The 20631-nt window shown below is 45.9% G+C and overlaps 1 protein-coding gene across 5 annotated transcripts in view; it reads right to left on the reverse strand.

Moving 5' to 3' along the window:
- TSC2 (TSC complex subunit 2) overlaps window positions 1-20631 on the reverse strand; it is a 29594-nt gene that overhangs the window by 3837 nt on the left and 5126 nt on the right. For 2 of the 5 annotated variants that reach the window (XM_069734591.1, XM_069734592.1), the window contains exons 10-32: window positions 19707-19833; window positions 19472-19615; window positions 18725-18862; window positions 18402-18505; window positions 18183-18264; window positions 17182-17337; window positions 16902-17003; window positions 16385-16507; window positions 15969-16075; window positions 15361-15502; window positions 15153-15275; window positions 14929-15063; window positions 14140-14329; window positions 13938-14031; window positions 13001-13103; window positions 12823-12917; window positions 9835-9957; window positions 8009-8173; window positions 7716-7874; window positions 7513-7598; window positions 5925-6092; window positions 5499-5714; window positions 719-873 (exon numbers count right to left, since the gene is read on the reverse strand). In XM_069734591.1, the coding sequence (XP_069590692.1) occupies window positions 719-873; window positions 5499-5714; window positions 5925-6092; window positions 7513-7598; window positions 7716-7874; window positions 8009-8173; window positions 9835-9957; window positions 12823-12917; window positions 13001-13103; window positions 13938-14031; window positions 14140-14329; window positions 14929-15063; window positions 15153-15275; window positions 15361-15502; window positions 15969-16075; window positions 16385-16507; window positions 16902-17003; window positions 17182-17337; window positions 18183-18264; window positions 18402-18505; window positions 18725-18862; window positions 19472-19615; window positions 19707-19833 (3037 nt within the window). Of the gene's footprint in view, window positions 1-718; window positions 874-3762; window positions 3832-5498; window positions 5715-5924; window positions 6093-7512; window positions 7599-7715; window positions 7875-8008; window positions 8174-9834; window positions 9958-12822; window positions 12918-13000; window positions 13104-13937; window positions 14032-14139; window positions 14330-14928; window positions 15064-15152; window positions 15276-15360; window positions 15503-15968; window positions 16076-16384; window positions 16508-16901; window positions 17004-17181; window positions 17338-18182; window positions 18265-18401; window positions 18506-18724; window positions 18863-19471; window positions 19616-19706; window positions 19834-20631 lie in introns of all 5 variants that reach the window. The other 3 variants (XM_069734589.1, XM_069734593.1, XM_069734594.1) reach the window with 3 other exon arrangements.

Genomic DNA, 20631 nt, shown 5'->3' on the forward strand with positions numbered 1-20631 from the left:
GATGCTAGAGGCGGTATTATAGCAGTTATATTCCTCTACATAGGGGCAGTATTATAGTACGGTAGTTATATTCTTGTACATACGAGCAGTGTTATAGTAGTTATATTCCTCTACATAGGAGCAGTATTATAGTAGTTATATTCCTCTACATAGGAGCAGTATTATAGTAGTTATATTCTTGTACATAGGAGCAGTATTATAGTAGTTATATTCCTCTACATAGGGGCAGTATTATAGTACGGTAGTTATATTCTTGTACATACGAGCAGTGTTATAGTAGTTATATTCCTCTACATAGGAGCAGTATTATAGTAGTTATATTCCTCTACATAGGGGCAGTATTATAGTAGTTATATTCCTCTACATAGGAGCAGTATTATAGTAGTTATATTCCTCTACATAGGAGCAGTATTATAGTAGTTATATTCCTCTACATAGGAGCAGTATTATAGTAGTTATATTCCTCTACATAGGAGCAGTATTATAGTAGTTATATTCCTCTACATAGGAGCAGTATTATAGTAGTTATATTCTTGTACATAGGGACAGTATTATAGTAGTTATATTCTTGTACATGGGGGCAGTATTATAGTAGTTATATTGTACATAGGGGCAGTATTATAGTAGTCATTCTTGTACATAGGGGCAGCATTATAGTAGTCATATTCTTGTATATAGGGGCAGTATTATAGTAGTTATAGTCACTGACTGCTCTCACCCGGCTGATCCCCTCAGTTTTCTTGTCGGTCTTGTCTTCACTGGGGGGGTCCTCACTATTCACAGCTTCAAACTCGTCCAGTTCTTGTGAGCCACTTGGAGACGTCACATCTCCTTCCTCCAGTTGGGAACCCTCTTCTGGAACAACTGAGGACTCTACAAGGACATAAAGGTGCAACCAGCAGTTGGTATTAGATTGGATGGCACAAATAACCACTTCGCTTTACAGCCCAGGATGCCGGTTTTGATCCTGCGCCCCTATAGCGATTGCAGAACTATAACTCCACAGATTCTGGAATTTGTAATTTTTCAGCAGCTGGAGAGTCACAAGGTGGATGCCACAAATACAAGTGGGAGAGGTTCGCACACTACAGAAGAACATGGCTTTAAAATGTGCCACATTTGCTGCAGACGGGTTGGGACCTCAGGTGTCGGATGCCTCTCTGTAGTCTTACACACGGGGAAGAGCCTGATCGGCTTTTTCCAGGGTCTTCAGTTTTGTATATCATTTTCCTTGACTTTAAATAGGAGCAGTCAGGACTCCGGATGACGCTGTCAGATTACACAATCCCGTTTTTATCAATCTCACAAAAGGGACAATTAACATTAAAATCTATGCACAAATTACCAGAGCAGACCAGTAACCCAAACCATGTTTGTCATGTCTGTAAAACCTTCAAGCAAATCTATCAACAGATTTTACAGCACAAACTGCATAGATTATTAGCTAGATCTTAGACGAGGAGGGTGTACTTACAATGCAGATCTGGGAATGGTTTGCCCAATCCTTTCTAAAACTTTGTCCTCCCACCCAGCCTGACTGCTCCTCAGTGCCCCTCCTCCCTGCAGCTGAATCTCTGCCCATCTACCCTGACTGCTCCTCAGTGCCCCTCCTCCCTGTTGCTGAATCTCTGCCCATCTACCCTGACTGCTCCTCAGTGCCCCTCCTCCCTGCTGCTGAATCTCTGCCCATCTACCCTGACTGTTCCTCAGTGTCCCTCCTCCCTGCAGCTGAATCTGCCCATCTACCCCGACTGCTCCTCAGTGTCCCTCCTCCCTGCTGAATCTCTGCCCATCTACCCTGACTGTTCCTCAGTGCCCCTCCTCCCTGCAGCTGAATCTCTGCCCATCTACCCTGACTGCTCCTCAGTGTCCCTCCTCCCTGCAGCTGAATCTCTGCCCATCTACCCTGACTGCTCCTCAGTGTCCCTCCTCCCTGCAGCTGAATCTGCCCATCTACCCCGACTGCTCCTCAGTGTCCCTCCTCCCTGCTGAATCTCTGCCCATCTACCCTGACTGCTCCTCAGTGCCCCTCCTCCCTGCAGCTGAATCTCTGCCCATCTACCCTGACTGCTCCTCAGTGCCCCTCCTCCCTGCAGCTGAATCTCTGCCCATCTACCCTGACTGCTCCTCAGTGCCCCTCCTCCCTGTTGCTGAATCTCTGCCCATCTACCCTGACTGCTGCTCAGTGTCCCTCCTCCCTGCTGCTGAATCTCTGCCCATCTACCCTGACTGTTCCTCAGTGTCCCTCCTCCCTGCAGCTGAATCTGCCCATCTACCCCGACTGCTCCTCAGTGTCCCTCCTCCCTGCTGAATCTCTGCCCATCTACCCTGACTGTTCCTCAGTGTCCCTCCTCCCTGCAGCTGAATCTCTGTCCATCTACCCTGACTGCTCCTCAGTGTCCCTCCTCCCTGCTGAATCTCTGCCCATCTACCCTGACTGTTCCTCAGTGTCCCTCCTCCCTGCAGCTGAATCTCTGCCCATCTACCCTGACTGCTCCTCAGTGTCCCTCCTCCCTGCTGCTGAATCTCTGCCCATCTACCCTGACTGTTCCTCAGTGTCCCTCCTCCCTGCAGCTGAATCTGCCGATCTACCCTGACTGCTCCTCAGTGTCCCTCCTCCCTGCTGCTGAATCTCTGCCCATCTACCCTGACTGCTCCTCAGTGTCCCTCCTCCCTGATGCTGGATCTCTGCCCATCTACCCTGACTGCTCCTCAGTGTCCCTCCTCCCTGCTGCTGAATCTCTGCCCATCTACCCTGACTGCTCCTCAGTGTCCCTCCTCCCTGCAGCTGAATCTCTGCCCATCTACCCTGACAGATTTCAGCAGGTAGGAGGTACACTGAGAAGCACATACAAGCTGCAGCTGTCAGACTAGATGAGGACAGGCAATACACTTGGGGCTCAGAAGCTCTGACAATTCATTCTAACTTTACTGTGAAAAGCCAACAACCGTGTCAAGTTAAAAGATCTATATTTCTTTAATCTGGTGACATCCATGTTATAATGAATTTTCACCTACAAATACCAATTCTGGTGCTTTTAAATTTATATAAGTGCATAAATATGTTGATTCATTTTGTATATTTTTATTGGGGCTGAAATTTTCTTCTTCTCCTGTCGTCCATAATACAGATCTCCAAATTATCTATACAGACAGTTAAAGTGTTATATTCAGTGGCTATGTAATAAGTGTATGAATACTCTTAAAATGATACATTTCTGTCTGCTTACAGCCACCACTAGGGGGAGCTCACTGCACACCAAGTGTACACAGGCCAACAACACGTATGTGGGGAGCTCCCTCTAGTGGCAATTTTAGGATTTCACTTTATACATAGAATTTAGAGCTGTGAATCAGAGAAGTTGGGACTCCAACCACTACAAAGATAGACTGAAGTTAATCAGCACAGAATTGTAGACCTAAGCATGATGGCGGCATTGCAACATCACGATCTTTAGTCATGAGGTCACTTTGATTTATGAGAGAACTCATGGACGTTAGTGGTCACTACACGCTGCCATATGGTTTATCTGAAGGCGTAATGCTGGCAACATGCAGTCCAGAGGGGCTACCAAAGGTTCAGCATTCTGTACATCTGCCTAGGGTGCCGTATAGTAGGGGGGAGCTGCCAGATCACGTGCAGAACAAGCAGCCCAACGTGCCCTCTACCCCTTATTAGCTATAAGCACACAGGTTAATACGCAGGCACACGGCAAATAGGTCAGACACCGTCCTGCAGCGTCCTTCCGGCTGTATATATACCTGCCCAGGATATGCTCCTAAGCAGCTTGCCTTGACCACTGGACTGGGAGGCGGGAGAGATAGAAGCCACTGCAATGGGAGAGGAAAAGCAGGTTGCAAGGTGTTGCCATGATGGAGCAGCTATGCTGGAGCAAGGAGCCTGTTCACATCACGTTTGACTGTCTGAACTGCTACGATTCACTACTGTCTCCAAAACATGATGTAAACAGGCCCTTAAAGGGGAACTGTAACCAGATCAAAAGTGGCCAGTTTTTGCTTTTATTTTATTCCAGTTGCTCCCCTGAGTAATTTCCTTTTTGTCTTTGTAAAACCCGCCATACGCTTCCAGAGAAGCGGGCCTTTTTACAAAGAGCCAATTGGAATGGTCTTTACACAGTGGGTGTGTCACAGGATCCTCGGGGGCGTGTCTTTCTTTGCATAATCATCCTGTGAGTCACAACCCCTGAGGAACCAAATGAAAAAAAGGTCAATATCTCTGGAACCGTATGGAGGAGGAGGAAGAGGAAAACTCTGGGGAACAGCAGGAATAAAATAAATGCATAAAGTTTCCACTTTTGACCTGGACATAAGTTCTCTTAAATCTGGAATGCATTTACATAATGCTTATTCACTGTATGTCAGTTCTGCCATGCTCTGCCAGCAGTGATCTACAGAAAGTATATTAGAAAGTTGCAGAACTTATACAATAAATACGCTTTATTTCGCCATGCGGCTGCAATACCAGGCGTGGCCTCCGAATAGTGGCGCCATCTCTGGAAGTAAACTAGAGGCTTCATCAAGGCAACACAAATCAGGAAAGGGAGGAGGAAAAAAAATAATGAAACTGCTTTGGGAAAACTCTGATCTGGTCTGTCACACCAAATGATAGTAAGTGTTCACCTGGAAGCCGATATTACCTAGGAGCAGTTCACCTGGAAGCTGATATTACCTAGGAGCAGTTCATGGAATTACAAAAAGACCCTTCACCACCTACCAAATGTGTGTGTGGAAAGTCAAGGCTCTAGTGGATTGAAAGTGGTCATGCTTTACCAGCAAAGCCCCCCAAAAAATGGGCTGCTACAGTCAGGACTACCCAAGCCCACAGCGAGAGGAGGAAGTGTAAACGGTCACCACAGACAGAGCCACCAAAGATTTAAAGGGAATGGGTCATCAGAACATGGCCGATAAAAGTTTACTAAATTCTCTCGTTTTGTGAATGTTAAATCTATAACCACTATCCATTATAATTTAAAAATATGAATAAATAAAAAAAATTTAAAAAAACACACGGAGCCCAGAAATCTTGAGTTTCCAAACTGGCAACTAGGCCCAATATCAGACTAACTTCCTGTGTTATGTAGACAGTTTCTGATGTCTCATCACCACCCACGACCAGGAATACAATAAAACGTAACACCAATATACCAGAGGTAACAGGAGTCATCAGTTACAATAGATATCACAGCTCACCTCCTCCTTCTGTACAATGACTAATAACACCTCTATACATAGTAGATAACACAGGATCCACCATTCACAATAGGTGATGTCACAGCTCACCTCCTCCTCCTTAAGTGCAATGACAGATAACCCCTTTACAGTTTAGATAACAAAGGATCCACCATTCACAATAGAGGCGGGCACAGCTCACCACCTCCTCCTTCCTGCACCATTTACCCTGAGGAATGTAGCCATATGAAATAGGTTTTCTGATGACACTTTCCCTTTACAGGGAGGATCTTCCCATGCCCACCGACCTGTGTTGGATCTCTGGAGGCGCGTGGGCTTGCTTGCCGCGGTGCTCAGGCTGGAGGCGGGCATGGAGAGGGACTTGTACAGCGCGGTCTCTCGATGTTCCTTGAACCTCTCGGCTGCCATCAGGGCATTGGACAGTTCTTGCAGCGGCATATTGTTAATGTCTGAGGAGAAGGGGCTCAGGGGGTTCTCCAGACTCATGAGCCAGCTGGTATTACCTGGGGAAAGAGCACAGATGGAAGCTTCATCCTGGCACCTGCGGCTGGCGGAGGGGGTGGGGCTTGGGTTAGAGGGCGTGGCCTGGAGCTCCTGGGCTCCCACCGCAGACAGGTTTTCTATACCTCTTAATTTCTGTTCGGCTCCTGTCTTTGTGCGTATTTTATGGACATTAACGAATTTATGTCAGGTTCCTGCAAGGCTTCACTTACCTGTAGGTCTTCGCACAAGTATCTCAGCCCAGCCCTGTGTCAGCACCGGGACAAAGTCCGCCAATGTAGGCTTCTCCCTCTTCGTCTGGACCCGGCGGGGAGACTTGTCTGCTCTGACTCCAGAAGACAAGGAGCCGCCTTCAGAACCAGCGCGTAACCCATGACCACCTGGAAAACCATCAGTGAACTAGCGGAGCAACCAGAACCACCAACAAAGGGTCTCCAGGCCACCGACTGCATACCACAGCGCTGGCAGAACTACAACTCTCAGCATTCAATGACAGATTATGGGTTGCAGTTGTGTGACTGCTGGAGACCACAGTCTCAGGTTATGCGGGTACAGTAGCATGGCGCAGCAGGGAGATGCATGCAAATATCTCGGGCACATGGCAGTACAGCGGCCATGCTACGAAAACAGCCGGAAAAATAAGATAGATTCATGACCAACATTCGATCGTTACAGAAAAGTATTAAATATGAAAAACGTGATAAAGATGTAGGAAAGTAATAAGTCATCGCAGGAGGACTTGTGCCAGCAGTGGCGTATGGGGGGGTGAAGATGGCACTCAGGTATAATGTGAGAAAATCATAGTCTCACACTATACATAGCGGGGGAACATACCCTACTAGTGATGCTCAGTATATGGCATTATTATGGGGCAGAAACCCTACTAGTGATGCTCAGGTTATGGCATTATTATGGGGCAGAAACCCTACTAGTGATGCTCAGGTTATGGCATTATTATGGGGCAGAAACCCTACTAGTGATGCTCAGGTTATGGCATTATTATGGGGCAGAGACCCTACTACTGATGCTCAGTATATGGCATTATTATGGGGCAGAAACCCTACTAGTGATGCTCAGTATATGGCATTATTATGGGGCAGAAACCCTACTAGTGATGCTCAGGTTATGGCATTATTATGGGGCAGAGACCCTACTACTGATGCTCAGTATATGGCATTATTATGGGGCAGAAACCCTACTAGTGATGCTCAGTATATGGCATTATTATGGGGCAGAAACCCTACTAGTGATGCTCAGGTTATGGCATTATTATGGGGCAGAGACCCTACTAGTGATGCTCAGGTTATCGCATTATTATGGGGAAGAAACCCTACTAGTGATGCTCAGGTTATGGCATTGTTCTGGGGCAGAGACCCTACTAGTGATGCTCAGGTTATGGCATTATTCTGGGGCAGAGACCCTACTAGTGATGCTCAGGTTATGGCATTCTGGGGCAGAGACCCTACTAGTGATGCTCAGGTTATGGCATTATTCTGGGGCAGAGACCCTACTAGTGATGCTCAGGTTATGGCATTCTGGGGCAGAGACCCCACTAGTGATGCTCAGGTTATGGTATTCTGGGGAAGAGACCCTACTAGTGATGCTCAGGTTATGGCATTATTATGGGGCAGAGACCCTACTAGTGATGCACCATTAATTCTGTGGCTTGTCAATCACTATAAAGTAGAGACAGTAGATTTTGGTGGAATCTGTGCCATGGTTCCTGATGTATGCAGCACCGACGTTTCCCCCGTAATCCTAGAAAGTCAGAGGAATTCTCCGTCAATGTTGTGAGCTCACCAGACATGGAGCGGACTCGGTGGCGCTGCAGACCAGACTTTCTCACTGTCACCTCGATCTTTGGGACCTCGGTTTGCATAGATGTGCTTCAAGACAGAAAACACATTAGGTTCCCCAAAACGATTGTGAACCCCAGCAATATCTTACCACAAACTTCCCCTGCAATATGCCAGCACAGAGTATTGTAAGGAAGCCGCAGTTACCTGGCATCACCATCCCCCTCTTTCGGGACCTCCCCAGTATCCAGGCCAAGGAGATAACGTGTCCCTCTCCCTACACTTGTTGTCACAGTCACCAATTTATTTCCAACCAGCCAGGTCTTGGTTCTTCCTCCGTCCAGGAGGAACTCCCCAACCGGAGACCTGGAAGGTAAAGAGATTGACAGCGGCATCTAAGTGGTCAAACAGCAGTGATCTGGGCTCGCTCCGGTCGCTGCTTGTATAACAGTCGGCACTCCCCCAATGGATACAAAGGGCTTCTGCCGCTTTAGACTCACCTCTTGGGAACCGCAGTGAAGTTGGAGAACACGTATCTGGCCATCATGTCTAGACAGATCTCCGTTAGCTCTAGATGGAGATTTTTCAGGCTGTCGTCGGCCTGGGCCATGGAGCTCTCATCGGCCGAGCTCAGGCTGGTGCTGGTGACGGACACCTGCAACCGGCTGGACGAGACAATGACGTGTTAGACTACGGACGCTCTTCACGGCAGGTCTGTAGGAGCATGACTGAACCCGGAGAAAGCCACTACACAAGGCAGAACCTTAGATTTCCCATTTCCTCTCAGACTATGCAGATTTTGCCTTAAAGGGCAGCTCCAGCTTTAATCATCCTACATAACTTTGCTTTACTTCTGCATGGACCATGACCCAAAACGCAAACTCGCCAGCCATGTGCCAATCTGAAAGATCTCAATGCACAGAGTATATGGAGGTTTTGTTCTGTTAGAAAGTCAGCCGAAGTGTGGCCGCCATTCACATTAAAGGGATTTTCTCCTTTCAGGTTTTTTTTTTTTTACTACTAATTAGTCACTTAAAGTCAGCTTGTACTCCAACTCTGTGTCCAATGTCACATGACTAGCGCTGCAACCAATCACTGAGCTCAACACCTGCTGCCGCCTATTTCAATGGGGCTGCTAGGCAGTGCCGTCCATGCGATATCACCGCTGCAGAGTGCACATAATCACCCGGTCATCAGCGCAGGTTGTTGTTGGATTCAGAGAGGTGGAGTACAAGAGAAGCAAAGGCATAGACGGAAAAAAAAGGCAAGGGCATAGACGGAAAAAAAGGCAAGGGTAAAGAAGGAAAAAAGGCAAGGGCAAAGAAGGAAGGGAAAAAAAGGCAAAAAAAAGGCAAGGGTAAAAAAAGGCAAGGGTAAAGAAGGAAAAAAGGCAAGGGCAAAGAAGGAAAAGGAAAAAAAGGCAAGGGCAAAGAAGGAAGGAAAAAAAGGCAAAAAAAAGGCAAAGGCAAAAAAAAGGCAAGGGTAAAAAAAAAGGCAAGGGCAAAGAAGGAAAAAAGGCATGGGCAAAGAAGGAAAAAAGGCAAGGGCAAGTGAAACAGAAGTAGGGAAGAGAAGCCGAATAGGAAAACAAGCAGTTGAGCTCCTATAGGCCTCTTCCATTAGTTCTTACAGTAAATAAGCAGCTGTCAGAGGCAACCACTTACTCCCCCATCAATGCATACAGGGGGAGTCAGAAGAGCTAGATTTTCTAAGAGTGTTTGGCCAGATTAAAGCTGGGGTCCCATAGTGCGGCTGCTGATGCCAGTCATGCCCACCTGCAGACACCGATCATTGCGCAGGTTTGAGGCAACACAGATGCTACTTGTAAACTCTTGCACTTTTTTGCACCTGCAGATGAGCCTGGCTACGTTGATGCATGAAGGCTGATACTCCAGGTCAATAAGAAGTGAAGCAAAGTTGCACGGTTATAATCAATTGTTGAGAAATTGCATGCCAGACCCATCTTATCAGTAATGCATGGATCGGCCAATCCGATGGATCAAACCCAAGGAAACTAGAGGAAGAACCCAAGTCATGATCCACAGACCCGATTCAGTATTAATATCAATCATGCACCAATCATAACACTTAAGTCTACAATGCCCCCCCACCCCCTGGTGATGTTCAGATTGCACTCGTCTCATTTGTTAAAGTTCTTCTAATTGTTGCAAAAGTTTCAGTAGATAAAACGTGCATTGGGTTAGGGCGGCTGGGCGCTGGTTACAGAGTGGACACTAGTGTCTAGGACTGCCATGCAAGTCTCCTTGGCATGCAATTCAATAGCCCAGTGTGCGGGTACAATGTAACCCGGTCCCCCCCCCTATACCTGTATGCAGCACGCTCCGACACGCTGATGCTGCGAGATCGAAAGGCATTGGAGAGGTCCCTCATCTCCTTCACCGGGGAGGAGTCACTCAAGCCCGGCTTAGCTGGTTTGGATAGCTTCAAGCTACCCGTTCAAAGAGTGACCCCCGCAGGACGATATTAAATTGGGGCATTGATGCCCGCCGACCCAGCCCACGTGAGGTAGGGAGAAAGTATTCACCCCCAACCACACAAAAGGATGAAGGTGGAAACCAGTGTAAAGATGTGAAGAGTGGGTACATCAGAAGGCCCGTGGGGGGGTACACCATAGAAAGGGAGAAAGAAAAACAAACAAAAAAAACATAATAAATGCGACAAATGGGAGGGCAAAATGAGAAAATTAAATAAAACTCGGCAAAGTCATCTTCGGAGTCAATTGTGGCCGACATGGACTGGTGCTCCCCTGACAATATTAGGGAACTGCATGGGCACATTAATCCCTTACAGAATTAGTCCCATAGCTGGATTTTGTTGGATAGAGAATGTAAATACAAGCACTTTTGCAATTTACTTTTTATTAAAATGATCACTTGTTCTTGATATATTAACGATTGTTTACAGCTGGTTGCCTTGGAGACCGGCCACTGCTGCAGTTTTGCTTGCAAGCACTGCGCTGAAGCTGGCCGGGATTAGGAGGTAACAGTGCGCTCCCATTTCAAAATCAGTACTTACAAGCTCAATAGAAAAGAACCTTTAAGCACTGTGCATGTTATCCTGGCTAGCAGCAGTGGTCGGTCTCCAAGAGAACGAACTGTAAATAAGAAAAAAAAAAAAAAAAAAAGTGTTAATATCTTGAGAACGGCTGAAAATGTTGAAAATTGGCAAATTGCTGGTATTTACCAGCTCTATCCGATAATACTCCTGTATGCAGTTGCACATTATCTGCATCTATGCACGGATTATGTGGGTTCTGGCTGGTACAGTTTCTTCTCCCCTATCATAGCAAGCAATCTCAGGTCATTGACTGCAGCTGCATCCCCCTCCTCTCCCTCCATTTAATATTTAACACGACTTTACTACAGCAGCTACAAATGAAACAGTCAAAACAATCTATAGGATACCAGAGAGGAATCAAATTCACCATGGCTGCCCCTCAATTACAGCGGGCACAGGTCACAATACACCAGGAGTTTGCCAATCATGCAGTTTCCTAATATTTAAGGAAGACGTGTCCAAGCCAGAATTGCATGTCTTAACCTGGATTCTTTTTGTCCAGGCTAAACTAGTGAACAGCAGACATTGTGGTGCTTGTTATTTACTACTGTTCAGACTTCATGTACCGATATCTGCAGCGCACAAATGGTCTTTTTAATAAAATTACATTTTATATAAAAAATTAAAAAAAAACAATTAAAATAAAGAAAAAAAAAAAAAAAAAAAAGATATATTTAAGACAAAAAGCAGCAGTGCAACAGAAACAGCAGGAAAAAGACCAAGAAATCCACCTGTGATTATATTGGAGGCATCGTCCAGGCACTGCGGGCGACCACATCTCATGGAAATGAAAAAGGAGACACTGCAGATCTATGGGGGGGAACCTGGACTGCATATATAATAATAATTATAAGATTTAAATACATGGACCCCTAACCTCTTACCCTGGAATCCATGTTTAGCAGGGAGAAATTGTGACAAGTGACATGCTATGCCAAGAAGATGACGAAGCCCATCGAAAGGTTGTAATTCCCCAAGTGGCAAGGAATCCTGTGCTAGGTGTCCCTTATAAAGAAGAGTCCCAGAGCACCCCTTTATAAAGTAGTAATGCCTAGAACAGCCCCCCTCCCCCATTGTGGCAAACTCTAAGGGGGACCCTGTTAATTATTACGTTATATGGAGCCACTCAGAAGTAATACTTTTTAGGGAACACCAGAGATTATTCTACGAGGGGGCACACGAGACGTTTCACGTTTATAATGGGGCATTACTTGCAAAGTCCTAGTACCACGGTAGAAAGTTGAAATGCCTCGAGTGCCTCCTTATAGAATAGTCTTGTGTGCCCCTTATAAAGTCGTAATTCCCCCTAAAAAGTATTAGTTCAGATATTGAAGTACTGACACGAGTGCCTGTATATAAAGTGTCCCCCATTACAAGTATGAATGCCCCATGTGCCCCCTTTATAGATGAAGTGTATTACATGCGTCCAGTCAAATGTGTCGCAGTCAGCTGTTTATTAGCTGCTCCTAGTGGAGGGGTCTTCAGAGGACATGAAAAAAAAGCAAATAGCAGAAAATGCAACATGTCTCAGTGATGTGCAAAATGAGACGCCTTAAAGAATAAAGTTTTTTTTTTCCCTTCCATGAGATAGCCGTCACCTGGCAGCACCTGGACGATGGCACCCGGTGCGGGTGGGTGAAAGCACCGCAACATACCTGTTAATGTAATAGATTTCCCTGTCAAGATTGTGGAAACACAAATTAGCAAATTACAGGCGCATGAGAGCAAAATCCACAACACAAAGCAGCATTCATACGGAAATAAAACCTAAGTTGGGAATGGAGAGTGAGGGTAGTAGTCACTGGTGTAATGGTCGCAGGCAGAGCGATGAAGGAGCCGCCGGCGGGGAAGCCATCATATACAGATGTGCGGCATGGTGATGAACATGTAAAAAAAATGCAAGACAAAGGACGCAGGATCGAGAAACGCCCAAAAGCCTAAAGCCGGGGCAAAAATCATAGGAAAGTACGGTAAATCATTCCTCGTGATAGAAAGCTCTGCAATGTACCAAAGGGGCAAGAGCCATTTCATTCTAGAAATTAGTCTCAATGTGATCCCCTGACGAGTCCAAGACATACAGTACTGTGACCCTTTGATATAGGTTACTACTATACAGCGACAGGTGGAAAGTTACTTCACAGCTAAATGATGGGAGTCACTATGGGTGGTCCCGGGATGCAATGGATGCCGTGATGAAGAGCTATCCTACAGCTTCACATGCAGGAAGACGTCTTACCTTTTCGGCCTCTCATTCAGACTGGTGCTGCGGGCCCTGAAGCTCCCCTTTTCAGGAGTGTCATCAAAGCTCTGCAGGACATTGGAGCGAAGACCCTGTGAAGGTGAAGAGGAGGGTGGGCTGAGCTGAGCAGAATTTCGGGATAACAGTATGGATCCGGTAACCAGTCGCAGTTTACCTTGGTTATGTAAGGCACAAAGTCTCTTCGAAAAGGCAGCCGACATCTGATGAACCACATGGCGATGACGTGATGGGCCAGGAACACTATGTACTGATTAAACCTGTAAGGAAGGAGGTTGTACAGGTAGATGATACATTTATCTGTAATGGAGTCATGGCAGAGATACTGAAAAGTGTACGGAGTTTATAAAAAATTAAATTACCCCCCCAAAAAAATAAATAAATAAAAAACACACTTTAAAAAAAGTTGAGAATGTCCAGATGCAATTTTCAGTATCTCATGCTTTGCGCTGTCATATGCCTTAAAAAAATGGTTCTTCCCCAAAATTTTAGTCATTAGTCTAAATAGCAGATCGATAGGTGTTCGCATGCTGATCCCCAGCGATCCAGATTCGATCTGACAAATGGATCCTTGGCCGTGAATAGTGATGAGTGAGTATACTCGTTGCTCGGGTTTTCCAGAGCACGCTCGGGTGGTCTCTGAGTATTTGTGACTGCTCAGAGATTTAGTTTATCGCGGCAGCTGAATGATTTACATCTACTATCCAGGCTGAGTACATGTGGGGGTTGCCTGGTTGCTAGGGAATCCCCACATGTAATCAAGCAGTCTAGTAGCCGTAAATCATTCAGCTGAGGCGATAAACTAAATCTCCGAACAATTACAAATACTTGGAGACCACCCGAGCAACAAGTATACTCGCTCATCACTAGCTGTGAGTGCACACCACTGCCCTGGTTTTTCTCAATGGGACTACTCGATAAAGATGTGTTGTACTCCACTACCTCCAGCAGTAATGAAAGGAGTGTGCACAGCCACCTCGCTAGTTCAACACAGCAACAATGTAGGGATCAGTGTGGGACCTGGGGGGGGTCGGTGATGGGTTCTCTAAATATAAAAAAAAAAAACAAAAAAAACAGAATAAGCAGCTACTTACCTTGATGGATTTGTGTAGGGAAGAGAAATGGCGAACACACTGACATACTGCTCTGCAGCAAAGTTGCCATAAAGGTGCGGCAGACGCACAAGAGCTGGAAAAGAAAAGAAAGTGGACACGAGAAGGATTCACAGTCGCCATCACATTATCATACAGCCTTGCTGATTTTCTGATCCCCCTACCATTGTAGGAATTAACTTACTGGACAGAAATTCCAGCATGGGGATGGCCATGGTGACTGTGGCGGAGATGTGAGTCAGTTTCACAATGAGCACAGGCAGCGATTTAATCAGGATCCCTGGCATCTCCACCATGCACATGGACAGGGCGACCACACACTGCTTGGCACAGCGGTAGATCAGGCCGGTTTCCAGACAACGCACCATTTCCTTCTGTGAACAAGAATCATCAGGCATGGTAAGAAAAAACAAAAAAAACAAAAAAAAAACAAAACTCAAATCTGACCCATAACAGAAGATGGAGCTTCACACACTGTGCTGCAAGAAGTGATAACAGATCAGTAGAAATGGCAGGTGTCGGATCGTCACCGATCTGATATTACTGAGCTATATGCCAGCACTATCAAAGTCCTGAACAATCTCCAAGAGGTTTTCCAGAATGTACGTTGATGGCCTAACCCAAGATAAAAGCAGCGGTGATTACAGGGAGTACTGTGGCCCCTCTGCCACAGTTTTATGACAGTGATGGCAGCTATATGTATGTGGTTGGTGCTGTGGCTCAATCCTGCTCATCTGATTGGGCAGAGCATTTGCAGAATCTGACGGACAGATGGATGGACGTCTATCACGGCTGATACAGCCATACTGATGTGCTACAGGATAAGCCATCAATGCAAAAGGAATTCAATAAAGACCCGAATTAAGATGTCAATCTAGGAGAATTGCTTCAGTTCGTCCTTTAGTGTGCGCTGTACTATTATACATGGAAAAGACAGACTAATCTTTCCAGGAACTGCCAAGTATGGTCATACCTGCTTACTGATGTCTAAGTACGGGTGGTATGAAGTCAGCGCAGTCAGCACAGGAACCACCGCAAGCTGCAGGTCCGTACGAGAGAAACCGTCCGGTGTGTTGTAAAGGCGATCGCTTGCACTTCGGTCTGACAGCTTAAAAAAAAAAAAAAAAAAAAAAAAATTTTCGAGGTCATCCATGCAGACTAGGTTTGCCTAGGTGGTACGGGTTGCAGGTTGCTCACCATGGTGCACAGAGAAGCCGACAGCTGGTCAATGTTGCAAGGGGAGGACAGGATGAGGAGCTTGTAACGAAGGCACTCCGGCAGCTTGTTCAGAACCAGTTTTAGAACTTTCCAGTCTGTCTCCTATGAGATTAAGGGTTAAAAAAGAAAATTAACTAAAAACACTAAAGTCAGAATAAAACCCAGTGACAAAGGATGAGCACGATACCTGTTTTAGGCATTGTAGAATGGTCCCAAATGCCAAGGAGAATGGCAGGAAACCCATGCGAGGGTAGCCGCCCTGGGAGGAGAGGCTGGGGCTCCCCGCAGGAGGAGACAGGGTACCCGGCAGCCTTTTCTCAGGCTCAGTCCTGAAGGGATAAAAAAATACTTAAGAAGCTGTGCCAAGTTTAAGTTACCCCACAGATAGGATAGGGGGATAAGTTATTGTGCACTAAGTGTGCAAATGCCGGACCCCTCAGTGATCTGGATAGTATGGAGCAGCACTGAGAATAAATGGAGGTGCACACGGTCAGCCTCTGCTCCAGACAGGGCTCTTCAGAGACCCACTCTATGGATCAATGGGGGTCCTAACAATCAGGAAGATGTCCTATGTACTATACTCAGGATAGGGGATAACTTACTAGCCTGGTATAAACCCTTCACTTAAAACAATGCCCAGAAATCGTGTCCACAGACTAAGTGAAGGCTAATGTCTTCACCAGGTTCCTACCATTTCTGCTCCACAGCATATAGATTTATTCCCAGACTTTGCTTTATAAGTGTAAGATGAATCACATAACTACATCTCCGAGGACCCCCAATTCACCCACTTACACAGATTCACAAAGGCAGTACGGGCTGAACCTCACGGCTCCATCCTTGTTGGGAAGACCGATGCGTTTCAGAGAGTCAGTTCGTAGCAGCAAGAAGAAATCAAACACCTTCCAAGAAAAATAAAGAATCAGGACATCTATACGAGCTCATGAACTGACCAGAGGAGACTCTTAAAATGGATTTCCCAGGAGAGCGCAAAAGTTAGAGAGTGACCAAAGGCAATAAACTATATTGATGTTGTGTCCATTTTTTTGCAAAAGTTAGATAGTCTTCCAATGGCCACCATCAAAGAAAATCAGTATCTGTACGGACCGGCTGCAAGTCTCCAGACCAGAACAAGGCATAAATGAGGCTGCCGAGATCGGGTCGGGAGACTAGCAGGCAGTTCGGACGGTCTAAATTCAGCCGAGACTCACCTGCAGGCGGATACTGCTGGCCATGGGGGAGCTGTATAGGTTTCTGTAGTGCAGCTGGATATGGTTGACCAACATCTCGTACACACGCATGGCATGACTGGCCGGTAGAGAATACAGCTTGGTCTGCACAGACAATAGACATGTTAAAAGCTGCCATCCAACGTTATAAAATTACAGTACGCCCGTAGTTTTACCATCGACTTATGATTGTGGGAGAGGGTGAAACCTCTGGGACCCTGCTAATCTGAAGAACAAATCCACCACATTGCTGGCTTAATGTTCTGCCCTTTGCACACCTTCCACCGCAGAGAGAAAAGTGGTCGGCTGCAGTTTTATGTGCCCAGCTGGGTGGCAAGGTAGAAACATAGAACAGGACGCCGCAGTATAACTGCAGTCCTTATAGTCACAAGATGGGTGGGGGACTAAGGTCAGACCAGTGATCATAAAGGGATAGCATATCCTGGTGATGCAAGATGAGTACCCCTTTAAGACATGAATAGTAAGTGCTCCTTCCCACCTGTAGTATAACCATGAGTCCCAGCACAGAGGTCTTCACATCTTCCAGGGACGATGAGTCCTGTCCTGCAGACTCAGACAGTGACAGAGAACGGGTAACAACCTATTAAAAAAAAAAAAAAGTTGGCTTCATACTACGATAATGTGACATGGGTATATAACTGCCAGGGGCCCTTTTCTTTAACACTTAGCTGGTCCATATGTCGTAAGATGGATGCAAAGTGTCCATAGAAGGATATCCAAAAAAGGTCCCATAAGAAGATGACAGACGCAACCCTCACCCTCTCAATGATGTCCATCAGGCCGTTGAAGTGGCAGGAGTGGCAGCATTCAGCCAAGTCCACCAGCAGCTGGGTGGCAAGTTTTCGGACTTGATGATCCTTATCTTCAGGAATGTGGGCCAACTGGCAGGTAACCACCTTCTCAATCAGTTCTTCCTATTGAGACAAAAACATGAGAAACTTAGGAAAGGAAAGTATTGCACAGCATTCAGAGCTCTGCAGCAGAGAAAAGAGGGATGGTATCAAAGTGACATCGCTAGAATCAGGGTCTCTGCCCCTACATCATGCTGCTCTCATTACATAAAATCCTTCTGACAGATTCCCTTTAACCCCTTAACGCCACGGCCCTTTTTAGTTTTTCGCTCCCCTTCCTCACGGAGCCATAACTCTTATATTTTACCATCAATATGGCCATGTGAGGGCTTGGTTTTTGTGGGACGAGTTCTACTTTTGAACAACACCTTTGGTTTTACCATACAGTGTAGTCAAAAACGGGAAAACAATTCCAAGTGCAGTGAAATTGCAAAAAAAAGTGCAATTCCACTACGTTTTTTTTAATTTTTTACCATGTTCACCAAATGCTAAAATGGACCTGCCATTATGATTCTCCAGGTCATTACGAGTTCGTAGATACAAAACATGTGTAGGTTGTTTTTCATTTCAAGACCCTGGGGTTGTCGTCATGCCATCCAGTCAGCGACCCGCGTTACCGTGACACTAGCGCCGACAGCCGCGGGTGGATTACGATTCCACCCGCACTGTTAGGGGCACATGTCAGCTGTTTTGAGCAGCTGACATGTGCCGGGAAAGATGTAGGCTCAACGCTGGAGCTCATATCAAAGGGAGAGACACGACATGTACGGCGTATGTCGTGAAGGGGTTAAGGACTTAATGTTGGGCTTAAAGCCATATGTTGTCTTCAAGGTACAGGGCTCATGCAAGATAAGAGTCCTATCAGGGGGAACAACTGAAGCCTGTAGGCTAAGAACATGGAAACAAACCTCATAAAACTGCCTGTTGATGCTGAGAGAGAACGACAGGACGTCCAAAACCTTCATACGCACGATAGAGCGAGACTCATTCCTGGAAGACAAAAAAAAAAAAAAAATACCTGGACCTCAGCGCGGGCAGCACGTCAAGAACAGGATTTAGAAAGGTGGGAATTCCATGTTTAAAAGTAAAACTAGAAAAAGTTGTTCAAAACTTCACATTGCCCTGACCTGAAGTATTTGTCCATCAGTTTCTGCAGGTCCTGCACCCATCCCTCCTTCCCCGGGTGAATGATCTTGGAACGGTAAGTGATGAGATTCACCACAGAGCAGGCCTGAGAAGAGTCCAAAATGGCATCAATATGGCGGATTTGCAGAAAAGGTCGTCAAGTTACAGTGTAATTGTGGATGGAGTTTGTAGAATGCTCGTCTGGATACTGAAATGTAGCATCGAATAGGGGCGGATTACGGAGAGACTTATGGTCGAAAAACCTGTGTGCAGAATTTTTACAAATTGTTATCTATGTTTCCTAATGCCGAGGCTGGGAACTTACCGGTCGCTCATCGGAGTTTTTCTCTACAAGTTCAAAGAATCTGTCCCCATCTCCGTGGAATTCATTCTGGTCATACAGCTCCTCTATAGCGGTCAGCAGGTTGTGCACAGCCGCCCGCAGCTCCTGACTCCGCAGCACCTGGAAACCGCAGCAGCAACAAGGTCAGTAACGTACACAATGACTGACGAGCAGAATAGTGAGTGCAGCTCTGGAGAATGATACAGGAGGTAACTCAGGATCAGGAATGTAATGTATGTACACAGTGACTGCACCAGCAGAATAGTGAGTGCAGCTCTGGAGTATAATACAGGATGTAACTCAGGATCAGTAATGTAATGTATGTACACAGTGACTGCACCAGCAGAATAGTGAGTGCAGCTCTGGGGTATAATACAGAAGGTAACTCAGGACCAGTAATGTAATGTATGTACATAGTGACTGCACCAGCAGAATAGTGAGTGCAGCTCTGGGGTATAATACAGGATGTAACTCAGGATCAGTAATGTAATGTATGTACACAGTGACTGCACCAGCAGAATAGTGAGTGCAGCTCTGGGGTATAATACAGAAGGTAACTCAGGACCAGTAATGTAATGTATGTACATAGTGACTGCACCAGCAGAATAGTGAGTGCAGCTCTGGGGTATAATACAGGATCAGTAATTTAAGATGAGCCTCAAATATTAAGTCTTCTAAAGAGTGGATAACAGCAAATATAAGAAATATTACAATAAAATGGGTCTGTACCTGGAGCTGCTGGAACAATCGTTTAACGATATCCAAGACAACATCCCACGTGACCGCCTGCACTTCCCGTCCGTACTTCTTGATCAGTCTTGTGATTGACAGGACGATCTCATAAGACACCACTGCATTCGGACAGTTCATTGCCTGGAAAAAACAAAACAAAAACATTTTCTAAACTAATCGTCATGTTCAATCACGCCACAACACTTGGGCTGCATTCCCTGTAGTCATTTACCTTTATAAAAGAGGGGAGCACAGATATCGGAGAGTTCTTCAAACAGAAGAGCCTATGTGCACCCCACAGCCCCATGCCGACAAAAAACACCGCTCCTCTCAGCAGGGGGGCGTCCTCCGAGTAGTCTCTGAAAAGAATCAGTATGTGCTCAGAATTAATGCAAAGTTAACAATTGGTACATGACATTTCCGGAGCTATACATCACTGAAAACGTCAGAATTTTTTTTATTTATTTTTTGATTGCTGTGCGTGTTATCATTTTGGCAGCTCTTGCAAACACAATGAACTTTGCAATTTACCCCAAATTAAAAATAATTTCTAATCTCAAGAACGGAGGGATTTCTAAACTATAGTTTGTTGCTCGTCCTTCCCCCATCTGCCATAACGCACCGGGAACCTGTAATCATGTTGGGCCTGTATGGTGAAAGTGAGACATCGTCACACGACCGCTTGGATGCAGAGTTTTACCATTGACAGCAGCATCTAAGGGATTAACCAGCCAGGAAAGGCGTTCTGACCAATATACAGATAATATATCTGTATATTACTGCCGGTTCCCAATGTATATGGGCAAAGTTCAGGGCCAGAACCACAAAAGTGCTTCTTCCAACTTGCAGGTAGGTAAGGAATTATTCAATGTGTGATTTGGGGGTGGCAGGGATGTACTCAGGAAGGACTTGCAGCACTCACTGGCCTGGACGCCATTTAAAGGGGTCCTCCCATTTAGTAGATTCAGGTCATAAATGTACAATAGTACATTGAAAACAACTTTCTTGAAAACTGGGCTTTTAGTAGTAAGGTGATCAAAAAATCCTAATCATTTGTATGGAAATTCCAATCGCCTCCCCACTGACTGCATCAGGGTCCTGTTTTAGGCTACTTTCACACTGGCGCTTTTTACAATACGTCGCAATGCGTCGTTTAT

The sequence above is a fragment of the Ranitomeya imitator genome, chromosome 7 (assembly GCF_032444005.1).
Source record: "Ranitomeya imitator isolate aRanImi1 chromosome 7, aRanImi1.pri, whole genome shotgun sequence".
NCBI lineage: Eukaryota > Metazoa > Chordata > Amphibia > Anura > Dendrobatidae > Ranitomeya > Ranitomeya imitator.